This window comes from Peromyscus leucopus, chromosome 16_21 (genome assembly GCF_004664715.2).
Source record: "Peromyscus leucopus breed LL Stock chromosome 16_21, UCI_PerLeu_2.1, whole genome shotgun sequence".
NCBI classification, from domain to species: Eukaryota; Metazoa; Chordata; class Mammalia; order Rodentia; family Cricetidae; genus Peromyscus; species Peromyscus leucopus.
Window position 1 is genome coordinate 5178958 of NC_051084.1, and position 26192 is coordinate 5205149.

Sequence of the window (26192 nt, forward strand, 5' to 3'; positions counted from 1 at the left end):
TCAGCCTCCAAGTGCTAGGATTATAGAAGGCTGGCTTTGAACTCGGTACAACCCACTGAGTGTTTTCCAGAGCCATTGCCACAGCCGCTGAAAGGCCCAAGAAAGCTTGGCTCACCCAAAGTCACAGGAGCTGGGGTCTTTCGACCTATCCCACCCAAACCCCTACACACATTTCGTAGTTTTTCCGCCAGCCCCGCCCTTCGCCACCTCCCCACCCCACAACTACAAGTCCCATCGTGCCCCGCGCTCACGCGCACTACGCGAGAGCAAGATGGCCGACACGGCGGCCGGGCCTGGTGGCTCCGGAACGGTAAGGATGGGGAGGCGCGGCGTAAAGCCGAGAGAGATTGGGTCTTCTGGATCTTTTCCATGGTTTGGGCTACAATCTCGGACCGAGAAACCCAAGCCCACTCTGAGATCCGATGGTTGGAAAATGTTTCTGGCCAAATCCATGCCCCGCTGCTTGGGACTTGGAGGCGGCCTCCTAAATTGGGTGCACCGGAGACTTGATTGGCTCGTTCCCTGCCGAGGGTAGGAACCCGGAACACCTTCTGATTGGCCTGAAGAGGCTGTTTTCATCCTCTTACTGGTCAGCCGAAGTTGGAAGGGAGTTCCTTTTCAAAATATTTACCTTCCTTGTCTTCCTTTGAGGTTACTTCAGCCCTCCTCTGCGTCCGGCGTTGTTACTGTTTTAATTTTCCTTGTTAATGAAGTGGTGTGGAGATGGAACAAGAGACAGTATTTATTCGTCTAATCCCACAATTCGTGTATATATTCTTCTTTTCTTTTTCCGAGACAGGGTTTCTCTGTGTAACCCTGGCTGCCCTCGGACTCGCTCAGTAGACCAGGCTGGCCTTGAACACACAGAGATCCACCTGCCTCTGCTTCCCAAGTGCTGGGATTAAAGGTGTGCGCCACCACTGCCCGGCTCGTGTATATATTCTGATAATTTGCTCCAGAAAGAAGTGAAGGGACTGGCCGGGCGGTGGTGGCGCACACCTTTTATCCCAGCACTTGGGAGGCAGAGCCAGGCGGATCTCTGTGAGTTCGAGGCCAGCCTGGTCTCCAAAGTGAGTTCCAGGAAAAGGCGCAAAGCTACACAGAGAAACCCTGTCTCGAAAAACCAAAAAAAAAAAAAAAAAAAAAAAAAAAAAAAAAGTGAAGGGACTGGAGAGATGGCTCAGTGGTGATGGCCTGCTGTTGCTATTCCAGAACACCCGAGTTCAGTGGGTCCGTTCACAACCACCTGTGACTCCAGTTTAATGGAATCCGATGTCCTCTCCAGGCTTCCCGGAGCACTGGCACTCATATTAACATACACATACACACACAACACACACATCTACAAGTAAAAAAAAAAAATTTTAAGCAAGTAGCGTTTATTCTATTGGAAGTCTCTGGATTTGGGTGCTCAGTTACTACTCATTTGGTGAGATCTGTAAGTCTAAGTATTAAACACTGATAAATATTTAGCAAAAGACAATCTTTGCTATCCAGGCAAAAGTTGGTACACACTTGTAGTTTATATGCTTGGGAGGTGGAAGTTAGAGGATTGCAATATCATCCTAGGCTGCATATTTAGCATTAGGCCAGCCTCAGTGAACTGCGCAGTGAGATTTCTGTTTGCCATTGATGCTGTATGAACTCTGGTTTCATTCATCCTTGCCTAGTGGTTAAAAGTCTCCTCTTTCTGGGCTTCTGATTCCCAGAGATCAGGAAGTAAACAGTCCACTAACCCTGCTGATAACTACCATCTGGCCAGGAGGAGGACTCTGCAAGTGGTTGTGAGCTCCTTGCTGACAGAGGCAGGATTTGAGAGCGCTGAGAAAGCATCTGTGGAAACATTGACAGAGATGCTGCAGAGCTGTGAGTACCAAGAAACACAGACCTTCCCGTTTATGGAGCTTCAGAAACTCCATCTTAGATACTGTCCCCTTTTTCTTGAAAGGCTGAGGCTCACCTTCAGACAGAAGAAACACAAATTGTTTATTGTAGACTAAGACCGTTTGTTTTGATGTTTGTGTGTGTGGTAAGAGATATGTAGCAACATTGTCATTTTAATGATTTGCAGTGACAGTAGGTGCACACTCACAGTGCTGTGCAGTCCTCAGTGTTATCCATGCCCAGAAACCTTGTACCCTTGAACAAAACTCTCTTCTGTCTTCTCCCCAGCCCCAAGAACTTCTGTCTAGTTTTTGTCTTTGAATTGCCTTTTCTTTATGTGTGTATATATGTGTGTGTGTGTGTGTGTGTGTGTGTGTGTGTGTGTGTGTGTGTGTGTGTGTATTGTCTTAGTTAGGGTTTCTGTTGCTGTGGAGAGACACCATGACCATAGCAACTCTTATAAAGAAAACATTTAATTGAGGTGGGTTACAGTTTCAGAGGTTCAGTCCATTATCATCATGGCGGGGAGCATGACGACGTGCAGGCAGACAAGATGTTGCTGGCTACATCTAGATAATGTAGGCAACAGGAAGTGGACTGTGACACCGGGAAGTAGTTAGAGCATAGGAGACTGCAAAGCCTGCCCCCACAGTGACACACTTCCTCCAACAAGGCCACACCCACTCTAGCAAAGTCACACCTAATAGTCCCACTCCTTCTGGGAGCCGTTTTCTTTCAAACCACCACATGTATATATAGATCACATCCTTTTAAAAATTACTCTTATTTACTCATTTGTGTGTGTGGTAGGGACTCTCTGCATGCCATAGCACACATATGGAAGTCATAGGATAACTTGTGGGAATCAGTTTGCTCCTTCTTCCATGTGAGTCCCAGGTCACCAGCAGTAAGCACCTCTACCATCGAGCCTTTCACTGGCTTTGATTTTGCTTTTTATTTGCTTTTTCTGTACTTCAGATAAATGGAATCTAAAACTATTTGTCATTTTGTGCCTGGCTTTTATTTAATATAATGTTTCAAAGTTTGTCCATGTTATAGATTTCATTCCTTTTGAAGAATTTCATTCCTTTTGAGGGCTGAGTACACACTCTCTTGTAGGATTGGATAGGGTGGGCACACATATAATCCTAGCCCTTGGCAGGTGGAGGCAGGAATATCAGGAGTTCTCCGTTTTATGTGTATGTCCCAGTTGGTTTATCCATCCATTTGTCAGTGGATAGAGTCTTTCCCACCTTCGGATTGTTGTGAATTTGTGAGCGTACACAAGTGCCTGTGGTCATTGGGTGTATATAGAACTGGTGGCCCACCTGGTAGCTAATTCTGTGTTGAACTCTGGAGGAACTGTGGCCTTTGCCCCTTGTAGACATCTCAGAAATCGGGAGAAGTGCCAAGTCTTACTGCGAGCACACAGCCAGGACCCAGCCCACACTGTCAGATATCGTGGTCACACTGGTTGAAATGGGTGAGTGCATCTCCAGCATCTAGTGCCTTCTCAGCTCTGTGTTAGGATCACTAGGGGGGAGGGAAGCCTAGAGGTGGGGGTGTGTTGGGTGTTCATGAATTCCCTCAGGGTTTCCTTGATTTGCTTTTAGTTTAGAAAGTGAAGAGGAAGGGACCCTTTGAACTCATCTCAGAGACCCTCTAAGTCCTTGTTGGGGGGCTCTACTGGAGCTTCTTTTGAGGGGCTGAATAGTGGCTAAGTTGGGAGCTTAAGCTCCCTTTCCACAGTACGAACTTCCCTTTCGTGTTCGGTATCCAGTGGCCCAGGCGGTGACTGGCTCTCTTGTCCCTAGGCTTCAGTGTGGACGCTCTTCCAGCTTATGCAAAACGGTCTCAGAGGATGGTCATCACTGCACGTAAGTGGCTTTGAACCCGGGTGCTTAGTAAGTACTCAAGTTGGAGACTAGGGCAGGCATCCACCAGAGTGGCAGCTGTTTCCTTGTCGCAGACTCCCCCCTTCCAGTCTCCAGGGTGGGTTAGCTACCCACAGCCTGATCTTACCTGGGCAGTGGGATTAGGACGTGATGCTCACTCACCACCACGCAGCTAAACCACGTCTGAGCTGCTGCTCTCGTACTTCAGCCCTGAAGACTGTGAAGTGCTTGCTTCTTTAGATTAGGGTTGGCAAACTATGGTCTGTGGACAGATGTGGTCCACTGCTTCCTTTGTAAATAAACTTACATTGGCATGCAGCTGTATTCACATATCTGTGATCAAGTTCATGTTACAAAGGCAGAGTTTTGTGGCTTGTATAACCCGAACTGCCACTGTTTGGTGGCTACACTTGTAATTCCAGCACTCCTGAGGGGGTGAGGGGGTGCTCCAGAGTTCCAGTGCACCAAGGATGCATAATGAGGTCCAGGCTAGCCTGAGCTACACTACACAGACAGGACTCTGGCTCAAAAATCAAGAGAACAAAGGAAGTCAAAAACATGTATCATGTATCCCTTTATGTAAAAAGTTAAATTCTGCTTTAGAGAAATGAGTCCCTTAAGCTAAATAAGGAGTAACTGCTTTAGTCTTTACGACTTGGGGGAACTTGCTGTATTTGTTTCTTAAAGTTACTTTTTTGCATAGGCGTCTTTTTAGAGATTGTATCTATTTATCGTGGGTGTGCACGCACATGTCATGGTGTGCATGTGGCTGTCAGAGGCTTTCTTCCTCCACCCTGTGGGTCCTGGAGGTTGGCTTGGTGGCCAGAATCTTCCCCCGCTGAACCATCTTGCCTCCTGCATTGGAGAGAAGCAGTGCAGAGTGCCACTTTCTTCCCTCTTAGAGTTAAGCCCATAGTTGCCCAGCTCAGGATTTGTTATTTGGGGTCTCTGAACAGTGTGTGTGTGCTGAGGATTGGACCGCAGGGCCTCCTGCGTGCTGAGCATGTGCTCACTTAGCGCGGCTCCTGGTGCCCTCACGGTCTCCGGAAAGGCAGCCAACAGTCCTTTAACGCCCTTACTGAACTTCAGCGTGCTCTTTTATGTAGTGGCTCTGGGAAAGCCTCTCTCTCTCCTGTTGATGCAAGGGGCTTACAGGCAGATTATCACAGATGGAAATATCAAGCAAGATTGCCTGGCAAGGCAGGGCATTGTGTGCTGATCTGAAAAGGTTATGGAGGGCCTTTTAACAATAGAAATACAAGATGCTTAATCATGGTCCAGTGGGGAGAGCGGGGACTGAACAGGGACTATTGTCTGTTGAATGCAGGGGTGGAGAAGTGACCTTTGTGACTCTGTTGCAGCTCCTGTGACCAATCAGCCAGTGGCACCCAAGGCCCTTACCGCGGGGCAGAACAGACCCCACCCACCACACATCCCTAGCCACTTTCCTGAATTTCCGGATCCCCACACCTACATCAAAACGCCGGTGAGTGGTGGAGCCTCCCGGGGCTGTGAGTGATGTCGAGGCAGCTGATGAAAGGTCGCAAGTGCCAGTGCCAGTCACTTCTCACCATGATTTCCCCTAGAGAGGAGTCTCGTAATCCCAGCACTTGGAAGGCTGAGGCGGAAGGGTTGCTGTCAGCTTGCGGCCAACCTGGGCTACAGAGTGAGATGCTGTCTCTAAGAGACAGGCTTCAGGGAAGGAATGGATCCAGCCCTTGCCCTGGACTGCGGGCTCTCTAGTGTCCTGGGGCTGCTATGATAAAGTGCTACAAAGTAGTGACTTAGAGCAATAGAAAGGTCTTATTTCACAGGCTAGGGGCCAGAAGTTGAAAATTCAGGGGTTAGCAGGACTCCCTGTGAGGGAGTCCGAGTTCACCTCACCCTAGCTGAGAGTGTGCCCACATTTCTCCAGCACTTCTTGGTTTACAGGTGTGTCCTCCAACCTTCCAGTCTCTGTAGGGTTTTTTTGTTTTGTTTTGTTTTGCTTTTGTAGCAGGAATCTTAAAAGTACTTATTAATAAAATCAAGCCCGAGGCCAGTTACCGGGGTCAATGCTGGTAGATCAGAGAGAGAGAACAAGCCACAGCTATCTCACCTTGCCAGTTCCTCAGCTCGTCCTGTTTCCTCAGACTGGAAGCTTCTGTGTCCTCATCCCAATAGCTCTCAGCTGAACTGCTGCTTAAAAGCCTGAATGCTTAATCAGCCACATGCTTAACCAGCCACATGCTTAACCAGCCAAATGCTTCTAGTTTCTCGTCCTCACTCCTTATATATCTTTCTGCTTTCTACCATCACTCCCTAGGATTAAAGGCTGGCTTTCTGGGATTAAAGGCGTGAGTCACCATGCCTGGCTGTTTCCAATGTGGCCTTGAACTCATAGAGATCCCAGATGGATTTCTGCCTCTGGAATGCTAGGATTAAAGGCGTGTGCTATCACTGCCTAACTAGTGGCTTTTCTGTTCTCTGACCCCAGATAAGTTTATTAAGGTACACGATATTTTAGGGAACACAATACCACCACATCTCCTCTCTTTTTGTCTAAAATTAAAGAAAGCTTATAACTAATACAAGAAAAACTATCTAATAAGTATATACAATATATACAGACAAAAATTACATTAATGATGTCTAGTCCATTAACATTTGACAGATTCAGATAAAACCTCCATTATATATATTAACAATGTCCAGTCCAGTAACATCTGATAAACTCAGACCAAAAAATTTTCATTACTTATCTTATTTAAAACAAGTAGTTCCTTTTTAAAAGTAGATTCCATAATCTCCCTTTTTATCTTATCATATCCATATTCTCTTTTTTCTTTTCATAATACATTCAGTAGTCTACCTTTTGTCATTTTTATATCTTCCCCTTTTTCTTCAGTGTAGATTCAATGATCTACCTATTTATCCTATTATTTCTTTACCTTTTTTCTCAGAGTAGATTCAATGATCTATCTCATAGCTTATTCTCTTTTTCTTTTTGCTTTCTAGGGGTGAAGATATCTTTAGGGAATCTTGAAAAGAAAAATTTTGGGTTAATTGTCAAGTCCTGTATCATTTGTCCAGTCTCTGCATAAAAGGAAAGTTCAGGGCTTGTTTCAAGTCCTTGTTCAAGTAGTCTGTCAGGCTGGATCATCTCAGCTAGCCATCTCAAAATTGTCCTAAGCAGTTTGTAGTACAAAGCAGATCTTTCAGCTTAATGGCTTTACCATAGTCCTTTTGAAGATTTCAAAGTTGCTGTTAGGTGTGGTCATGGTTCCAGGCAGACTTTTTTTTTTGTGTGCCTCCTCTGTGGTTTGGAGCAATCACAGTCTGATAAATGTCTGTCTCTCGGAACCATGAACATTCTTCCTTAGAACAGAAAATCTTCACAACAATTTCTCCCCACCAAAATTTGTCTTGCCAAAATTTTCCAAACTGACCTTTGCCGATGCTTTCTTGTAACACGATGGTCCTAGCAATTCTTCTCTGAACCAGCAGCAGTAAACCCTTTGTTCCAGGTAGCAGCATCACCGCAGTCACCAACACGATGAGAAGGAGCTGGCAATGTGGAGCAGTAGCCACTGCTTCCATGGTTCCACCACTGTTTGTGGTTCATTCCGGGCCAAAGCTTCTCCCAAGCCTCCTAGGCCGGCCTCTGTCTCCTTCAGCAAATCCTACCGGCATGCACCACCACAACTGGCTGAGTGTAACGTGGGCCTGAGCTGGGGCTCACAAGGCCACAGGCAAACAGCTTTTTCATGAATTTGTTAACATGAACGTTGGGCGCCAGATGTAGCAGGAATCTTAAAAGTACTTATTAATAAAATCAAACCGGAGGCCAGTTATCGGGGTCAATGCTGGTAGATCAGAGAGAGAGAACAAGCCACAGCTATCTCACCTTGCCAATTCCTCAGCTGGTCCTGTTTCCTCAGACTGGAAGCTTCTGTGTCCTCATCCCAATAGCTCTCAGCTGAACTGCTGCTTAAAAGCCTGAATGCTTAATCAGCCACATGCTTAACCAGCCAAATGCCTCTAATTTCTGGTCCTCAAGCCTTATATACCTTTCTGCTTTCTACCATCACTCCCTAGGATTAAAGGCGTGAGTCACCATGCCCTGGCTGTTTCCAATGTGGCCTTGAACTCACAGAGATCCCAGATGGATTTCTGCCTCTGGAATGCTAGGATTAAAGGCGTGTGCTATCACTGCCTAACTAGTTTATTAAGGTACACAATATTTTGGGGAACACAATACCACCACATGCTTTGGTTTTGTTTTTGTTTTTGTTTTTCGAGACAGGGTTTCTCTGTGTAGCTTTGCGCCTTTCCTGGAACTCACTTTGGAGACCAGGCTAGCCTTGAACTCACAGAGATCCGCCTGGCTCTGCCTCCCAAGTGCTGGGATTAAAGGCGTGCGCCACCACCACCCGGCTCTGTCTCTGCAGTTTAAAATACTTTGTTTTCCCCTGAGGACCCCATTTGTCCTTACTTCATGACTTCTTCCTAATTGATACCGTCTCTGGTGACTCTGTTGCCAAATAAATCCATTGGAGGGAGATGCCAGTAGGTAGGAGTTCACGCTATCTCAACATTTTTATGGGAACACAGTTCAGTCCATAGTGTTCATCCCTCTTTTTTTTTTTTTTTTTTTTTTTTAAAGATTTATTTATTATGTATACAGAGGAGGGCGCCAGATCTCATTACGGATGGTTGTGAGCCACCATGTGGTTGCTGGGAATTGAACTCAGGACCTCTGGAAGAGCAGTCAGTGCTCTTAACCTCTGAGCCATCTCTCCAGCCCGTTCATCCCTCTTTTATATAGCGTGTGAATGGATCCTGACAATAAAGATAATGTAAGAAGCACCTTTTAGTGTTGGTTGTTTGAGACAGAGTCTCAAACAGCTCACGTTGGAGTTAAAGATGACTTCAGACTCCAGGTCCTCCTGCGTCTGTCTCCTCGATGCTGAGATTACAAGTGTGCATCATTAGACCTGCATCAAAATGCTTGTTTATGTGAATAGCATCACTTAATCTACTGCAGATAGTGTACATTAAAAGGTAACCTCACCCTTATTAGAAGTTCTGAAACCGGTGACCTTCTCTTATGGCCTGTGCTGTTTCTCTCTGAAATCTTGGTGTAGGATATTAAATTGCAAGCTCAATCTTTAGATCAGTTTACTTTAATTCTTTTTTTTCTTTTTCTTTGAGACAGGGTTTTTCTGTGTAACAGCCTTGGCTGTCTCGGAACTCACTCTGATCCTCTGAACTCACAGAGATCCTTCTGTCTCTGTCTTCCCCGAGTGCTGGGATTAAAGGTGTGAGTGCTGGGATTAAAGGTGTGTGCCATCACCACTTGGCTACTTTAAATTCTTTAATGGTTCTCTAGTTGAAAAAGTTATATCTGAAAGATGTGGCCAGGTGTGGTGGTGTACACCTTTAATCACAGCACTTGGGAGGCAGAGGCAGATGGATCTCTGTGAGTCCCAGGACAGACCAGGGCTATATAGCGAGGCCCTGTCTCAAAAAAAAACCAAAAAAGCAGGGCGGTGGTGGCGCACGCCTTTAATCCCAGCACTCGGGAGGCAGAGGCAGGTGGATCTCTGTGAGTTCAAGGCCAGCCTGGGCTACCAAGTGAGTTCCAGGAAAGGCGCAAAGCTACACAGAGAAACGCTGTCTCGAAAAACCAAAAAAAAAAAAAAAAAAAAAAACCAAAAAACTAAAACAAAAACAGGACTGGAGAGATGGCTCGGCATTTAAGAGTGCTTGCTGTTCTTTCATAGGACCCGGGTCAATTCCTAGCCCCTGTGTTGAACAGTTGACAGCCATGGGTGACTAGTTCCAGGACATTCTTCATTCTTGTTTACAGGACTTCCCCCCCCCCTCCGGTGTGAGCAATCCTTTCTCTCTTCTCTCCCCCCTCCACCCATGCATAAGTAAATAAAATCAAATTTCAAAGCTGGGGCCTAGGGTTGTAGCTCAGTGGCAACACCCTTGGCCTAGCCTGTAGAAGTTGCACTCCAGCACACATACACACATGAAATAGATACAAATAAACGTTCTTGAATGTCAAATGTCATTGAAATAACTATAACATTTTTGTTTTATTTTTAGTCAGGTGTCACTTTGTAACCCTGACTGGCCTGAAACTCACTATAGACCAAGCTGACTTAAAACTCCCTCCATAGGTCAGGCTGGCCTTGAACTTGTAGCCATCATCCTGCCTCTTGTCTCCCAAGTGCTGGCATTATAGGTATGTACCATTGTGCCCAGATTCTGCATTTTAATGGTTTTTGTTTTTGTTTTTTTTTGGAGCTGAGGATTGAACCCAGGTCCTTGCGCTCACTAGGCAAGTGCTCTACCACTGAGCTAAATCCCCAACTCCACATCTCAATGTTTTTAACAAGCATATTCAAAATCTGGTTTTCATTTTAGGATGATTTTAGACATGTCAGGAAATTGTGTTCGTATGTTTAAGTATTGGTAGGAAGTCTGTAGATGACACAGTTCAGTTGACTGTCACAACAGTAAATAAAACTCTGTGGGACGGGAGAGAGGTGGCTCAGGGGTTAAGAGCACATGTTGTTCTTCCATAGGACCTGATTGTGGCTCCTGGCACCCGCAGTGGGTGCCCACAACCGTCTGTAACTCGAGCTCTAGGAGATCTGATGTCTCTGACCCCCTCAGGCACCTGCACAAGCATGTGCACACCCCCTACTGTACACACAGTAAAATACATCATAAAAACAACCACTGGGGCGGTTGGGGGGGGTGTGGGGTGGGGTGTGACACATGTTTGTAATTCTGGTCCTAGAAGATTGGCAGGGCAGGGGGTGGGGGTTGGGGGGAGGGGTCTTTGAAAAATCTTTTATTTTATTGTTTTAGATTTATTTTGTGTATGTGAGGTTTTTGCCTGCATGTATGTGTACCACATGCATGCCTGGTGCCTGAGGAAGCAAAGAGCCTCCATGTGGGTGCTGGGAACTGAACCCAGGTCTTTGCAAGAACTAAAGTGCTTTTAACCACTGAACCAACTCTCCAGCCCTTGAAAAATCTTTACAAAGGAAAAAATCTGCTGTTTTGGTCAGTGTTAAAATGTCATCTCTGCCCTTATAGTTTAAAGTATTTTGACGGTCTTCTCTCATTCTTACTGGATCCCAAGCTTAGAGTATCAGCTTCAGTCTGTTTTTCTTTCCTTTTTTTAAGATTTATTTATTATGTATACGGTGTTCTGCCTGTATGCCAGAAGAGGGCATCAGATCTCATTATAGATGGTTGTGAGTCACCACGTGGTTGCTGGGAATAGAACTCAGGACCTCTGGAAGAACAGCCAGTGCTCTCAATCTCTGAGCCATCTCTCCAGCCCCTTTCTTTCCTTTTTGAAATAAATTCTGTTTATTTCATTTATCTGTGTGGGTAGGCATTCCTCAGTGTGTGTGTGGTGCAGGGATGTGTGGGATCAGTGGAGAATGTGAGGGAGTCCATTCCCCTTTGAACCACGTGGGTCCTGAGGATGGAGCCCAGGCGGTCAGGCTGGGTGAGCACTGTTATCTGCATAGCCGTCTTCCCCTCAGTCTGTATTTCGTTTTCCCTCCTGAACCTCCTCCCTCCCTCCCTCCTTCTCTTCTTCCTTCCCTCCCTCCCCCTTAGACCAGGCTGGCCTTGACCTCATGAGATCTGTCTACATCTGCCTCCCAGGTGATGAGATAAAAGCCGTGTGCTACCACGGCTAGTAGTCTGTAATTCTCGAGGGACCTTTGGACCATGTGTCTGTGTGGAGAGGGTGGTTTGGACACAGCAGGATGGTACGGCATGCACATGTGCATGCATGGGCCAGCACTCCCTCCCAGGGCCCCTGGGGGCTGTGTGTCTGGTACCCAAGGCTAGCTATGTACTAGACGTTGGCGTTTTTCCTGATGAGTGTGTGTGTGCTGAGACTGTCTTCTCTCTTCATGTGCCGCTCTTCACATGGCTTCACTCTGACGTTAGTTAGTGAGCAGGTCCTTCTCAGAGGCCACAGCTGCCGCAGGGGCCTGAGGAGAGCTGCAGGCGGCCCGGCTCAGCCTGGTCTCTGTTGTTCTAGACGTACCGGGAGCCGGTGTCTGACTACCAGGTCCTGCGGGAGAAGGCTGCATCCCAGAGGCGAGACGTGGAGCGAGCGCTCACCCGCTTCATGGCCAAGACGGGCGAGACCCAGAGTCTTTTCAAGGATGACGTCAGCACTTTCCCCTGTGAGAGTCGCCCCTGGGAGCCTGTCTTGTTGGAGATGATCACACCATCTTTCCTTTCTCTCTGTGATGTGGTGGGGAGAGAGGAGCAAGCCTTCCTGTTTGTCTCTAGTGCAGTTTATTCTTCAGACCTCTGGCTCCTTCCCCCAAGCCCAAACAGCAAGGCTGCTCAGGGCAGTGAGTTTAGGTTACCTCACTGGTGGCTGAGCCCGCCTGGGCAGCAGTCTCCTGTGGAATGGTGGCCCAGGTGGGAGGAGGGACACTGGCGTCTGCAGCTGGTTGCCTATCAGTGTCCTTTCTTGGGTCACAGCTCATTCAGGCTTTCTTGCCCGAGTCACTCGGCTCAGGTTATGCAGAGGTGAGTGGGGAGATCCGTCTGTTCCTTCAGCTCGCTTCCACTCGGCGTCTGCTGTGTGTCTGCTCTGCAGTCATGTGGCCGAAGGGCGGGCACCAGGTGCTGACCGTTCTCACACGCCAGACCTGAGTTAGCAGTCCTTCTGTCTAGGCCTTTGCACAACATGGCGGCTTGTCGGAGAGGGAAATGGACTAGCTCAAGGTCATGGTAACTGGGCGGCATTCCTGCCGGCTCCTTCTGGCTGCTCAACAGAGTCGTGTCTCTTTCCACTTCCAGTGATTGCTGCCAGACCCTTCACCATCCCCTACCTCACAGCCTTGCTTCCCTCTGAGCTGGAGATCCAGCAGATGGAGGAGACAGACTCCTCAGAGCAGGACGAGCAGACAGACACAGAGAACCTCGCTCTTCACATCAGCACGGTAGGTTCTCCCCTTCTGCCTGCCTCATAGTACCCCAAACAGCCTATCCTACACTAGGCTACCCCTGGGAGCTGAACCGCACCTTCCCTGGGTCTCTGGCTGTCTGTCAGAAGCTGCCTGATAGGCCTGTGTGACCGACCAATCTCCATCCTGAGAAAGTCACTCATTCGGCAGATACTGGTGAGCACTGTGAGTCCAGATACTGTCCGGGTGCTGGGAAACTAGAAGGCAGGGCAGACACAGCCCACCCTCAGGGAGCTGAAGAGGATTGCCAAGGAGCTGTGGAAGGGGAGGATTAGAAAGTGACATTTGAGGAGAGACTGAAGAGACCAGTGCCTGAATGTGTCTCGGGGTGGGGTTGGCACTCAGTGGCATAGCACCGGCAAGGCCAGCCTGAGGTAGAGCGAGCTAACCTGTGCTACCCTCTGCTGCTTCAGGCTGAACAGCCACCCCGCCATCCAAGTGTGGTTGCAGAACTCACAGGCTCGGCGCCTGAAGGAGGGTGGTGTTGTCACCACAAGGGGAGGACTGGGGTGGGACACCCGAGGACAGCCGAGGCACGTGGAGTGTGACGTTCCTACGGGATGCTTACAGGAAGCTGTCAGCCAGCAGGTGGGGTTAGAGCTGGTGCTGAGGGGACGACAGGGTTCCTTGGCCAAGTGGCCCAAGGAGCTCGTGACAAACCCCTCATTTTTTCTGTCAACATTGGAGTCAATTGGATGCTTTACTTCCTGTCTCAAAGCTGCCTGTGCCTGGAGGGGACCAGAAAGTAGCGTTTCCATAAGCTGCCCAGCATCCTACTCTGTGGGACCTAGAGCCAACGTTTCAGCCCTTCATGTCGCTCACTGTTATCTGAGGACATGTTGAAGGCACAATTTAAGTGGCCTAGAAGTAATGTTGGGGTCTGGGTGTGGAGGAATGGTAGATGGAGGGAGCGGTAGGTGATGCTCTGTTGTGCCCTAAAGAACTCAGGCAGGCCGGGAGCCGGTGTCCACACAGACCCCCACACCTGGCCCCACGTGAGCACAGTGTCCGTGGCAGCCGTTTTGAAGAGGAACCTGGTGGCTGTGGGTCCATTCATTGGGTTTAGTGTGGGAGGAGTCAAGCGCGTGAACTCTGCAGGACAATGACTTTTTTGGGGAGAACAGACTTAAGGAGATCGTGTGGGTGTGCAGTAAAACCTAGAAGTCATCCAGAGTCTTCAGGCCCAGCAAGCCCGAGGCTGGTGTCTGCACCCAGGCCGACTGTCCCTTGAGAGGAATCTGCTGTTCACTTTGTGCCATCTGGTCACAGTATCCCAGTGACAGCAGCCGCCGCTGGCTGGGGTCTGAGGCGGCCTCTACACCTCCCACTGGAGAAGAGGACTCTCCGCACCTCCTTGGTGTGTCACTAGGGGGCGCTGCCAGGCCAGCGTCCGATCGCTAGGCCTGAGTGAGTGGCCAGGCCAGGTTTGGGGTGTGGTTATTTCATGCCCTGACCCTGCAGCCACTGCTTACTTTAAAGAAGTACAAAAATAGATGGGAATGGGGGGTGGGCTGGGGGGAAGGGGAGGGGGGCAGGAAGGGAGAGAACAAGGGAATCTGTGGCTGATATGTAGAACTGAATAGTATTGTAAAATAAAATAAAATAGAAAGAAGTACAAAAATACACTTAATAAAAGAATATGGAAACTAAAGGAGAGTATAAATATTAATAAGGAAAATCAACTATCCATGTATCCAGGTCACTTTCTAAATTTAAATTCACGCCGAATACACACACACACACACACACACACACACACACACACACACACTAAACATTGGTCCAGATTCAAACTTTGCTAAAAATTAATGAAGAGACCAATTGACAGGTCACAGGCATCACTGACAGTATGTAAGTGTGGGTATCCGGGGACTCTGCTTCGCCTTGCTGAGCTTCATTTCAGGATTGCCGAAGGTTCTGGAATATGCTGGAGTATGGTTATTGGTCCTTTGTTCCAAGTGCCAGAAACGAGAGATTTTGGAGAAATGTGTTAGGACTTAGTTTGGGCCTAGGAGAGCTGCCCTGTGCTCCGATTTGTTTTGATCCTGTGTCTCTTACTCCAGGGTACCCACGGCCACTTCCTTTTTCCATCCCGTTGGTCGGGCTTCTTCCTGGCAGCATTATATTAACTCTAGCCCTCACTCCTAGGTCTCCTTTACTTCCTGCCCCGCCCACCCCCCAAGAGGCTGAGGCCCCTGGAGTATCTCATCTCACCTTTAGAGTCAGCACTGCTCAGGAAAGAGACACCAGAGGTGGTTCCCGCTGTGGGCACAGTCTCTTTCCTCGGCAACTGGTGCTCTGCTTTGTCTCGGCTTTTGCTCAAAGGAGGATTCCGGAGCTGAGAAGGAGAACGCATCTGTCCTGCAGCAGAACTCCTCCTTGTCTGGCAGCCGGAACGGAGAGGAGAGCATCATCGATAACCCCTATCTGCGGCCTGTGAAGAAGCCCAAGATCCGCAGGAAGAAGTGAGTTGGAGTCACTGGTTTGCTCCTGGTAGGAATAGGCTCAGCGGTGGTGTGAGCTTGGCGAGCCCCTCCTCCCCGGCCCCTCCTCCTCCCCGGCCCCTCCTCCTCCTCGGCCCCTCCTCCTCCCCGTCTCCTCCTCCTCGGCCCCGCCTCCTCCCCGTCTCCTCCTCCTCGGCCCCGCCTCCTCCCCGTCTCCTCCTCCTCGGCCCGCCTCCTCCTCTTCGGCCCTTCCTCCTCCTCAGCTCTCCTCCCCGGCTCCTCCTCCTCCTCGGCTCCTCCTCCTCCCTCCTCCTCCCCGGCTCCTCCTTCCCGACCCCTCCTCCTCCTCGCCCCCTCCTCCTCGCCCCTCCTCCTCCCCGGCTCCTCCTTCCCGACCCCTCCTCCTCCTCGGCCCTCCTCCTCCTCTTCGGCTCCTCGCCCCTCCTCCTCCTCGGCCCCTCCTCCTCTTCGGCCCCTCCTCCTCCTCGCCCCTCCTCCTCTTCCTCGGCCCCTCCTCCTCCTCGGCCCCTCCTCCTCCTCGCCCCTCCTCCTCCTCGGCCCCTCCTCCTCCTCCTCTCCTCCTCGGCCCCTCCTCCTCCTCGGCCCCTCCTCCTCCTCGGCCCTCCTCCTCCCCGGCTCCTCCTTCCCGACCCCTCCTCCTCCTCGCCCCTCCTCCTCCTCGGCCCTCCTCCTTCTCGGCCCCTCCTCCCGGCTCCTCCTTCCCGACCCCTCCTCCTCCTCGGCCCCTCCTCCTCCTCTTCGGCTCCTCGGCCCCTCCTCCTCCTCGGCCCCTCCTCCTCTTCGGCCCCTCCTCCTCCTCGGCCCCGCTCCTCCTCGGCCCTCCTCCTCCTCGGCTCCTCCTCCTCTTCGGTCTTCCTCGCCCCTCCTCCTCCTCGGCCCCTCCTCCTCTTCGCCCCTCCTCCTCCTCGCCCCTCCTCCTCCTCGCCCCTCCTCCTCCTCGGCCTCTTCTCCTCCTCCTCCTCGGCCCCTCCTCCTCCTCGGCTCCTCTCCTCCTCTCCTCGGCCCTCCTCCTCCTCCTCGGCCCTCCTCCTCTCCTCTCGGCCCTCCTCCCTCCTCTCCTCCTCCCCTCCTCCTCGGCCCCTCCTCCTCCTCGGCCCCTCCTCCTCCTCGGCCCCTCCTCCTCCTCGGCCCCTCCTCCTCCTCGGCCCCTCCTCCTCCTCGGCTCCTCCTCCTCCTCTCTCGGCCCCTCGCCTCCTCCTCGGCCCCTCCTCCTCCTCGGCTCCCTCCTGCCTCCTCGCCCCGCCTCCTCCTCGCCCCCCCCCCTCCTCGGCTCCTCCTCGCTTCCTCGCTCCTCCTCCTCTCCTCGGCCCCTCGCCTCCTCCTCGGCTCCTCCTCCTCCCCTTCGCTCCTCGGCCCCTCCTCCTCCTCGGCCCTCCTCCTCCTCGGCTCCTCCTCCTCGCCCCTCCTCCTCCTCGGCCCCTCCTCCTCCTCGGCCCCGCCTCCTCCCCGGCTCCTCCTCCTCCTCTTCGGCTCCTCGGCCCTCCTCCTCGCTCCTCCTCCTCGGCCCCTCCTCCTCCTCGGCCCCCTCCTCCTCGGCCCCCTCCTCCTCGGCCCCTCCTCCTCCTCGGCCCCTCCTCCTCCTCGGCCCCGCCTCCTCCTCGGCTCCTCCTCCTCTCCGGCTCCTCCTCCTCCTCGGCCCCGCCTCCTCCTCGGCTCCTCCTCCTCTTCGGCTCCTCGGCCCTCCTCCTCCTCGGCCCCTCCTCCTCCTCGGCTCCTCCTCCTCGCCCCTCCTCCTCCTCGGCCCTCCTCCTCCTCGGCCCGCCTCCTCCCCGGCTCCTCCTCCTCCTCTTCGGTCCTCGCCCCTCCTCCTCCTCGGCCCTCCTCCTCGGCCCCTCCTCCTCCTCGGCCCCTCTCCTCCTCGGCCCCCTCCTCCTCGGCCCCCTCCTCCTCGGCCCGCCTCCTCCTCGGCCCCCTCCTCTCTTCGGCTCCTCCTCGCCCCCTCCTCCTCCTCGGCCCCTCCTCCTCCCGGCCACTCCTCCTCCTCGCCCCTCTCCTCCTCGGCCCCTCCTCCTCCTCGGCCCCTCCTCCTCTCGGCCCTCCTCCTCCTGGGCTCCTCCTCCTCCTCGCCCCTCCTCCTCCTCGGCCCTCCTCCTCCCGGCTCCTCCTCCTCGGCCCCTCCTCCTCCTGGGCTCCTCCTCCTCCTCGCCCCGCCTCCTCCTCGGCCCCTCCTCCTCGGCCCTCCTCCTCCTGGCTCCTCCTCCTCCTCGGCCCCTCCTCCTCGGCCCCTCCTCCTCCTGGGCTCCTCCTCCTCCTCGGCCCCTCCTCCTCCTGGGCTCCTCCTCCTCCTGGGCTCCTCCTCCTCCTCGCCCCTCCTCCTCCTGGGCTCTCCTCCTCCTGGCTCCTCCTCCTCCTCGGCCCTCCTCCTCCTCGGCCCCTCCTCCTCCTCGCCCCTCCTCCTGGCCTCCTCCTCCTCGCCCCTCCTCCTGGGCTCCTCTCCTCCTCGGCCCCTCCTCCTCCTGGCCCTCCTCCTCCTCGGCCCCTCCTCCTCCTCGGCCCCTCCTCCTGGGCTCCTCCTCCTCCTCGGCCCCTCCTCCTCCTCGGCCCCTCCTCCTGGCTCCTCCTCCTCCCCCTCCTCCGGCCCCTCCTCCTCCTGGGCTCCTCCTCCTCCCCCCCTCCTCGCCCCTCCTCCTCCTCGGCCCCTCCTCCTCGGCCCTCCTCCTGGGCTCCTCCTCCTCCTCGGCCCCTCCTCCTCCTCGCCCTCCTCCTCCGGCTCCTCCTCCTCCTCGGCCCCTCCTCCTCCTCGGCCCCTCCTCCTCCTGGGCTCCTCCTCCTCCTCGGCCCTCTCCTCCTCCTCTCGGCCCCTCCCTCCTCCTCCTGGCTCCTCCTCCTCCTCGGCCCTCCTCCCCGGCCCCTCCTCCTCCTCGGCCCTCCTCCTCCTCGGCCCCTCCTCCTCCTGGGCTCCTCTCTCTCCTCGGCCCCTCCTCCTCCTGGGCTCCTCCTCCTCCTGGGCTCCTCCTCCTCCTCGGTCCCCTCCTCCTCCTGGGCTCCTCTCCTCCTGGGCTCCTCCTCCTCCTGGGCTCCTCCTCCTCCTCGGGCCCTCCTCCTCCTGGCCTCCTCCTCCTCGGCCCCTCCTCCTCCTCGGCCCCTCCTCCTGGGCTCCTCCTCCTCGGCCCCTCCTCCTCCTGGGCTCCTCCTCCTCCTCGGCCCCTCCTCCTCCTCGGCCCCCTCCTCCTGGGCTCCTCCTCCCCGGCCACTCCTCCTCCTCGCCCCTCCTCCTCGGCCCCTCCTCCTCCTCGGCCCTCTCCTCCTGGGCTCCTCCTCCTCCTCGGCCCCTCCTCCTCCTCCTCGGCCCCCTCCTCCTCCTGGGCTCCTCCCTCCTCGGCCCCTCCTCCTGGGCTCCTCCTCCTCCTCGGCCCCTCCTCCTCGGCCCCTCCTCCCCGGCCCCTCCTCCTCCTCGGCCCCTCCTCCTCCTGGGCTCCTCCTCCTCCTCGGCCCTCCTCCCCGGCCCCTCCTCCTCCGGCCCCCTCCTCCTCCTCGGCCCCTCCTCCTCCTGGGCCTCCTCCTCCTCCGCCCCTCCTCCTGGGCTCCTCCTCCTCCTCGGCCCCTCCTCCTCGCCCGCCTCCTCCTGGGCTCCTCCTCCTCCTCGGCCCCTCCTCCCCGGCCCCTCCTCCTCCTGGGCTCCTCCTCCTCCTCGGCCTCCTCCTCCTCGGCCCCTCCTCCTGGGCTCCTCCTCCTCCTCGGCCCCTCCTCCTGGGCTCCTCCTCCTCCTCGGCCCCTCCTCCTCGGCCCCTCCCCCCCCCCTCCTCCCCTCGGCCCTCCTCCTCCTGGGCTCCTCCCCTCCTGGCTCCTCCTCCTCCTCGGCCCTCCTCCTCGGCCCCTCCTCCCCCGCCCCTCCTCCTCCTCGGCCCTCCTCCCCCTCCCCTCCCCCCCGGCCCCTCCTCCTCGGCCCCTCCTCCTCGGCCCCTCCTCCTCAGCCCCTCCTCCTCGGCCCCTCCTCCCGCCCCCTCCTCCTCGGCCCCTCCTCCTCCTCGGCCCCTCCTCCCCTCCCCTCCTCCCTGCCCTCCTCCTCCTCGGCCCCTCCTCCTCCCTGGCCCCTCCTCCTCCTCGGCCCCTCCTCCTCCCCCTCCTCCTCCTCGGCCCCTCCTCCTGGGCTCCCACGTGCACCTGCTGCCCTGTCCTGCAGCCAGGGCAACCCTGAGGCCTAGAGCTGCCCTCCCCTAGGAGAGCATGGGGGGCCCCGTGGCAGGCTCTCTGGTTCTTCTTCTTTCTAGGTCCCTCTCGTGAGCTGAGACGGAGACTGCCCTGTAAGGGGGAGGACACCGCTTTCCTGGGGGCGTGAGATCAGAGAGAAGACGACGGTGAGGTCTTTTTGGCCGTGCCCAGGCTGGATCATTCTAGTAGCAGCCTTCTATGAAGATAACCTGTTTTGCAAATAGGCCGGGTGACTTCCTTGATTAATCACAGGACTTGATTCCTTTGAAACCTGGAGGGCCAGGGAAGGCGGTAGGAAGAAGAGGGTCCGCTGCCCTGTGCCCTGCCGGGAAGACTGCCAAGTGTATCTTCCAGGCCACCCGGATCCCCTCCTTGACCCCAAAGAATCATGGCATTGATTTACCAGCCCAGAACCTCAATCTCTCTGCTCCTGGGCCTCCAGATCCTGCTGAGCTGACGGAGAGTGACGTGGTGTCCCTCATCATGTCAGGCCCGCACTGCAGCTCTGATCTGGGGCTGGCAGGAGCTGGGGGTCCCTGGGCTAATAGAGACGACAGCAGCCACCAGAGCAGCCTGGAGTCTCTGGCCAGCATTTGATTAGAGCTGACAGCAGTGAGGGGCATTCCCTTGGGACGGTGCCTCGGACACTCTTCTGGGAAGGACGGTCTGGCCAGAGCCTGGAATATGGCTAGTTCTCCCAGGACTCGGAGAGGAGCCATGGGTTTTAAGCACCAGGAAGAGGGCTCAGTCGGTGGGGGTGGGACTTGTTTGGAGGGCTAGGCGTGGCTGAGAAACCTAAGTGGCGGTGGAAAGCCACATTCCCACTCGCTGGAGGGGTCTGCTGAGGGTCCTGCCGCATCCACGCATTGTCTGGAAGCAAGTCTGCATCCGCCCGTCTCCACCTCCCTGGAGAGAAGACGCCATCCCTCCCTTTGCCCACTAATCATGAAACGTGCCTCAAGGAAGATGAAGACACTGGGCAAGTTGGTATCTTGGCTGGTTTTGAAAAGAGGAACTGAAAAACCAAACCCAAGGAGGAGTGGCGGGGACATGGACATGGACATAAAGAGGATCAGTCGTTCGTGGACTGGAATGCTGGACCAGGGTTTCATTTTTCTCTCCATATTCCACCTTGGCTGCTGCGGCTGGCTTCTCCTCATCCTCTTTTTCACTCTCACCCTGCCCTGTGTGTGTTTTTGAGACGGGATCTCGCTCTGTAGCCCAGGCTATCCCAGAAGTCCCTGTATCCCAGGCTCAGTGCTTCTCCCGCCTCGTGCTGTGGTCAAAGGTGTGAGACACCATGCCTGGCTTCTGGTAATCAGGCCGGGAGGTTCCGCCTCCTTGCTGCTCTCTGAAATCTTCGGTCCCTGCCTGGAGGAAAACAGCTCTGTCTGGAACTGAAGGAAGGGCTAGGAATGGTGATAAAGTGAGCTTCCTTGGCTCTGGACCAGACAGGAGTGTTCTCATGGAGACTCAGACTTCCAGGTCAGAACAGGAAGACTGTCTGTGTGGGTGCGGAGGGCTTGTGGTACACTCGGCAACTCATGACCCAGTCAGTTGAAACGCAGTCCCCAGGTCAGACAGGAGGTCTCACACCTTGCTGTTCTGACGCTCTGGTCAGATGTCTGTACTTGGGCACCATTATCGAGGTCTGAAGTGGACACCCGTGGAGCATGTGCTGGGAGCGGGAGTGGGAGGGCGGCTGCTGCCGCTGCCCCTGATCTCAGAACTGCACCGCTGTGGTTTCTCTAGAAGAGGTGCTGGGACGGGGACAGACATAATTCTCAATGTATATCTATATATTTCTATTTTTATAAGCTGGGAGAGTCTTCCTAGAGGGAAAAATAAATGTGATTTATGAAAAGCCTGTATTAAAATTCCTAATAAAATTTTTGTAAATGAATTGAACCTAGAGCCTTTCAAATGGTAGGCAAATAAATACTGTACACAGCTTTCCTGGATGTAAGATTAGCTTTTTTTTTTTTTAAACTTTCAGTTTTGAGATAGGGTCTCACTAAGATGTTCAGGTTGGCCTTGAACTCACTCTGTAGCTCAGGCACACCTTGAATCTGGCAATTCTCTTGCTTCAGCCATCCCCAATTAGGAAGTATGTGAAGAGTCCTCACTCAGGAAATGAAAACTCTATAGGGAAAAAGCGATTCCTCACTCAGCTTCAACACTAGCATGTTGTCACTGTTCTGTTTCCCCTGATTTTTCCTGTTCTTTGCTGAGATTTTTTTGTTGTTTTATGCAGGTGCTAGGACACAGCTGGCTTTGTGCTTAGTTTGTGAGCACCTGTGTGCACATTCTGCCTCTGAACCGCACCCTAGACATCTGCAGTGGGGTTTGGTTGGTTGGTTGGTTTTGTTTTGTTTTTGAGACGGGGTTTCTTGGTGTAACAGCCCTGACTGTCCTAGACCTCACTCTGTAGACCAGGCTGGCCTCGAACTCACAGAGATCCACCTGCCTCTGCCTCCTAAATGCTAGAATCAAACAGCAGGTTCCCTTGGAGTCTAAGAGAGGGCACTGGGTCTTTAGGAGTTGGAGTTATAAGAAATCGTGAGCTGGGTGGTGGTGCACACTTTTAATCCCTGCACCCGGGAGACAGGCCCGTGGATCTCTGAGTTCTAAGCCAGCCTGGTCTACAGAGTGAGCTCCAGAACAGCCAGGGCTACACAGAGAAATCCTATCTCAAGAAATCCAATCTGGGAAAACCAAAAAAGAAATTGTGAGCTGCCAAGCATAGACACTGGGAACCCATCCAAGGGTCTCCAGAAGAGCATCATCACTCTTAACCCTGCGGCATCTCCAGCTGTCTACCCACTGCTTTTGGGGACACGGTCTCACTGGCAGCCCTGGTTGGCCTCCAGGGCTTGAAGTCAAGATATTCATTCAGTTCTAATTATTGTTTTTTCCACATTGTGTGTGTGTGTGTGTGTGTGTGTGTGTGTGTGTGTGTGTGTGTGTGTGAGATGTACTCTGGGGGCCCTGTGCATGCTAGACAAGTCCCCTTCCACTGAACTACACTCCCATCTCAATAGAGGCTAATGCTCTAGCTAGCCACAGTTCTCTTTCACGCATACCAACACCAACTCAGGAACCCTCACAATGTACCCGAAAGCAAAGGTCACAGAGGCCTGACCTGCTCAGTATCTGCAGTGGTACCCAGGCCTTCTGCTCAGAGTCCATGCGGTTTTCCTTAGACACTCTTGCCTCCCAGTGGTTGGTGATTCTGTCCCTCTAATGCACTGGTCACTGCCATGTACTCAGCGATTCCATTCCACATCCACACACTGTTTGGCTCACGGGTGGGAAGAGAAATTGGACATGGCCCTGGCCTGGCAGGTTGTTCTGGAAGATGTAGACCCTGTCCTTAAACATGACTTGTGTGTGTGTGTGTGTGTGCGTGCGCGCGCGCCCTCCACACAATCACAGATGTACAACCGTCACATACACACACCCTCCACACAGAAATGAAACATCTGCTTTCCATGAAAGGTGCAGCTAGCACAGTGACTGGACTGTGCGTGTTACGGCTCCCCCGAATCCTGGTTCCTTCATGCTCTGGGGCTCTGGTTGCAGTCACAGGATGGGAGGCAGAAGCCATGTCTTGGGTGCATATGCGTTCCTGGGAAGAGGGAGGTGTAAAGAGGTTGGGGAACTTGGATCTTTCTTCTAAGAGCGAAACCCAGAAGCTGCAGCACCCCACACATGGGGTTGCTTAGTTGTGAAGGAAGTAAGGATGTGCGGCGTTAGCAGAGTGGATCTGGGCCTAGGTAAAAATGGAGGGACTTTTCACCTCAGAGAGGAGCTGGGCTTGTGGGCAGTGGAGAACCTGTCACGAATGAGCTTCAGGGTGTGCTCAGGAAAGTCTTGTTGGGACAGACAGCAAGCTACAGAACAATGATGAGCACCTGATGGGACACTGTCACTTTTACAGCCAAACCGAGACACCCACTGCTGGGTGCCCTTCGGGCTCCTGGGTCAGTCCACAGCCTCTGCCTGGTATTCGACCAGTAAGTGGCCATGCCCTCTTGGCCACTGTTTCTCTGCCTTCTGGGTCCCCTCTTTGATACTGTTTCCCTTCTGGGTCCCCTCTTGGACACATTTTCCCTTCTGGGTCCCCTCTTTGATACTGTTTTTTTTTTTTTTTTAATTCTTTCTGGGTCCCCTCTTGGACACTGTTTCTTTGCTCTCTGTCGCCCCCACCTGTCCTTGATCAACAATGTGGTCTTCCTTTCTTGGATGCCTTTTTCTAGGAGCCTGTCCAGCCAGGGAGGGTCCTGGAAGTGCTCTCTCTGACGGTGGGCATAATTCTCTGCTCCTCCACCTCCAACCAGTACCTCCCAGCTGGCCTCAGCATCTGGCTGTTTGTAGTGTTCCCTGTACCCAGCCATCTGGTCATCCTTTTTTTTTTTTTTTAAGATAGGGTCTCTCTATGTAGTCCTGTCCTGGCTGGCCTGGAACTCTATGTAGAGCAGGCTAACCTCAGACTCACAGAGATCCCCCTGCTTCTGCCTTCCAGGTGTTCTGACTTTGGGGCAGGGTGCAGCCTGGGCAGCATGGACTCATTTCCAAGTCCTCTGCACAGACCACAGCAGGGTCTTTTTGTTCATTTTCTTTTTTTTTTTTTTTCCTTTTTTTTTTTTTTTTTTTTTTTTTTGGTTTTTTGAGACAGGGTTTCTCTGTGTAGTTTTGCGCCTTTCCTGGAGCTCACTTGGTAGCCCAGGCTGGCCTCGAACTCACAGAGATCCGCCTGGCTCTGCCTCCCGAGTGCTGGGATTAAAGGCGTGCGCCACCACCGCCCGGCGTTCATTTTCATCTAGAGAGCACTCTGCCTCCCTCACCAGATGCTGCTGCTCCCCCAAATGTTGGGGGCTCCCTGAGCTTCCCCAGCCTTCATCCCCCATTCTTGCCCCTGCAGTAAGACTGCAAATCCTCTCAGAGACCTTCCACCCGGAGTCCAAACTGCCCCAAGTGCCAACGAGGTCCCCTGACAGTTCTGTGCTCTTGTGGGTCATCGTCCTCCATTGATTTAGCAAACAGATCTGGAGCCTCTCGTGCATGCCAGGCACTGTGCCAGCCCTGAGGATTCTGTGCTGAACAGGACAGACAGAGTTCCTGCCTCCAGGGAATTCATTCACAATGATACACCACACAGGATAACAAAACAAAACTAAGACCGTCGGAAGTTGTGGAGGGGAGGGAGGGCTTCCTACCCCTTTACTCATCTTCCGGGTGTGCAGTTCACTCCTGCCCTTTGCCTCTCCTTCCAGTCCCCCAGTTTCTCCCCACTTCACCCTTCCCATCTCCAGTCGCTCATGTGACACACAGCCAGTGAGCTTCACGGGTGACCATACGGGTAGTCTGGCAAACAGCACAGAGTGGACCCAGGTCTCTGCCTTCCCGGCACTTACAGTGTCTGAGGATGGACAGCTCAAAACACTCGCGGAGCGTCAGTCAGGTGGCGAGCCTTGGAAGGGAAGCAGGACTGTTCAAGGTGCTGGGTAAATGGAGGATTGGGGGACACGAAAACTAAGAGCCACAAGGGGTAGTGTGCAAAGTCTGGGCTAGTAACACCGGGAGGGAGCCAGCAGGGCGGGCCGCGGGGAGGGGCCAACCAGAGAAATGACGGTCCTGGCCTCCACCCCACGGCTTTCAGGATCCTGGTGATGCAGGCCTTATGAGTGGCCACCTCCTTGGCAGGGCAGATCAAGGCAGCACTCTCCACAGAGTAGGGTGGCAGGAGCTGCTGCTGGAGCTGCACCTTTTTTTTTTTTTTTTTTTTTTTTTGGTTTTTCAAGACAGGGTTTCTCTGTGTAGCTTTGCGCCTTTCCTGGAACTCGCTTTATAGACCAGGCTGGCCTCAAACTCACAGAGATCCGCCTGCCTCTGCCTCCCGAATGCTGGGATTAAAGGCATGCACCACCACTGCCCGGCAGAGCTGCATTTTTAAAAAAATGGCCCGAAAAGAATGTTCTAGACGAGCAGACACAAAATGAATCCATCTTTGTGGAAAGGGAGCAGCAGCACACACAGGCACACTCTTGGTCAGAGGCAGGAGTGTGTGTGCACCTGGAGGGTGGGGGCGTCAGGGATGGTACCACCTGACAAGGGCTTGGGCTGCTGTTCAGAGGGATGGGTAGGCAGGGGATGGTGGGAAGGCCTGGGACATTCCAGTTAGAGGGAGTATGAGAAACACTATTTCTCTCAGTCAGTTCCACACAGTTTGGCATTTGCCAATTATGATTCATGGCAGGGTAGGGGGGCAGCTAGCCATACAGGAACTGGGGCTGGATGGACCCTGGCCCCAGAGAGCCAGAAGGACCTGGACCTAAGGAGAGGCAGGAAACATAAACCTACAGATAGATACCTGGATGACACCCTCCTGCGGAGGCCTGTGTTGCCAGGGAGATGGATAAACACACAGGAACCTGTTCTGCCTCCTCTGACCAAAAGGAGGTGTGAGTGAAGGGCTGGCCTGAGGCCTGAAGCTCTGTTGAAATCCCAGTGGGGTGGGGTTGGCCAGTGAGGTTGGAAGAGGTGAGTAAGCAGATGGAGGGGTGAGGGGTGGGGGGGAGGAGGGAGAGGGAGTGAGGTGCAGCCTGAGAGGCCTGAGCGTCAGTCCTTGGCCCTGAGGCTCTTGTTCCTCTTCACCCTTATAAAGCCGGATTATACCAGGCTCGGGAGGAGGGCTGGGACATTTCTGTCACCTCCAGATCAGGACTACTCCAGGGCGGCTGGAGCTGGTGGGAAGCATCTCACTCCTTTATCCTGAGGGTCCCCAG

At 53.6% G+C, this 26192-nt stretch overlaps 1 protein-coding gene and 1 long non-coding RNA gene across 2 annotated transcripts; one reads left to right on the forward strand and one right to left on the reverse strand.

Moving 5' to 3' along the window:
• The first annotated feature begins 205 nt into the window (after positions 1-205).
• On the forward strand, positions 206-21359 carry Taf8 (TATA-box binding protein associated factor 8). Its single transcript, XM_028887223.2, has 9 exons — positions 206-310; positions 1710-1866; positions 3269-3367; positions 3699-3761; positions 5141-5265; positions 11845-11992; positions 12621-12763; positions 15113-15252; positions 19464-21359. Exons 1-9 carry the CDS (start codon positions 272-274, stop codon positions 19474-19476), a joined length of 927 nt encoding a protein of 308 aa, XP_028743056.1. The 5' UTR covers positions 206-271; the 3' UTR covers positions 19477-21359.
• LOC119086727 lies at positions 14428-24995 on the reverse strand. Its single transcript, XR_005090072.1, has 3 exons — positions 24822-24995; positions 15002-15221; positions 14428-14734 (listed from the first exon to the last, which is right to left on the reverse strand). It is a non-coding gene; the product is annotated as an uncharacterized LOC119086727 (long non-coding RNA).
• Positions 24996-26192: the final 1197 nt, after the last annotated feature.

Bases quoted from the DNA above. Each gene is read 5' to 3' on its own strand.
- Taf8 (XM_028887223.2), top strand. From the start codon at position 272: ATGGCCGACACGGCGGCCGGGCCTGGTGGCTCCGGAACG. The intron at 3,368-3,698 runs GTGAGTGCATCT...TCTTGTCCCTAG, and splicing joins GGTCACACTGGTTGAAATGG to GCTTCAGTGTGGACGCTCTT. The intron at 12,764-15,112 runs GTAGGTTCTCCC...TTTTGCTCAAAG, and splicing joins TCGCTCTTCACATCAGCACG to GAGGATTCCGGAGCTGAGAA.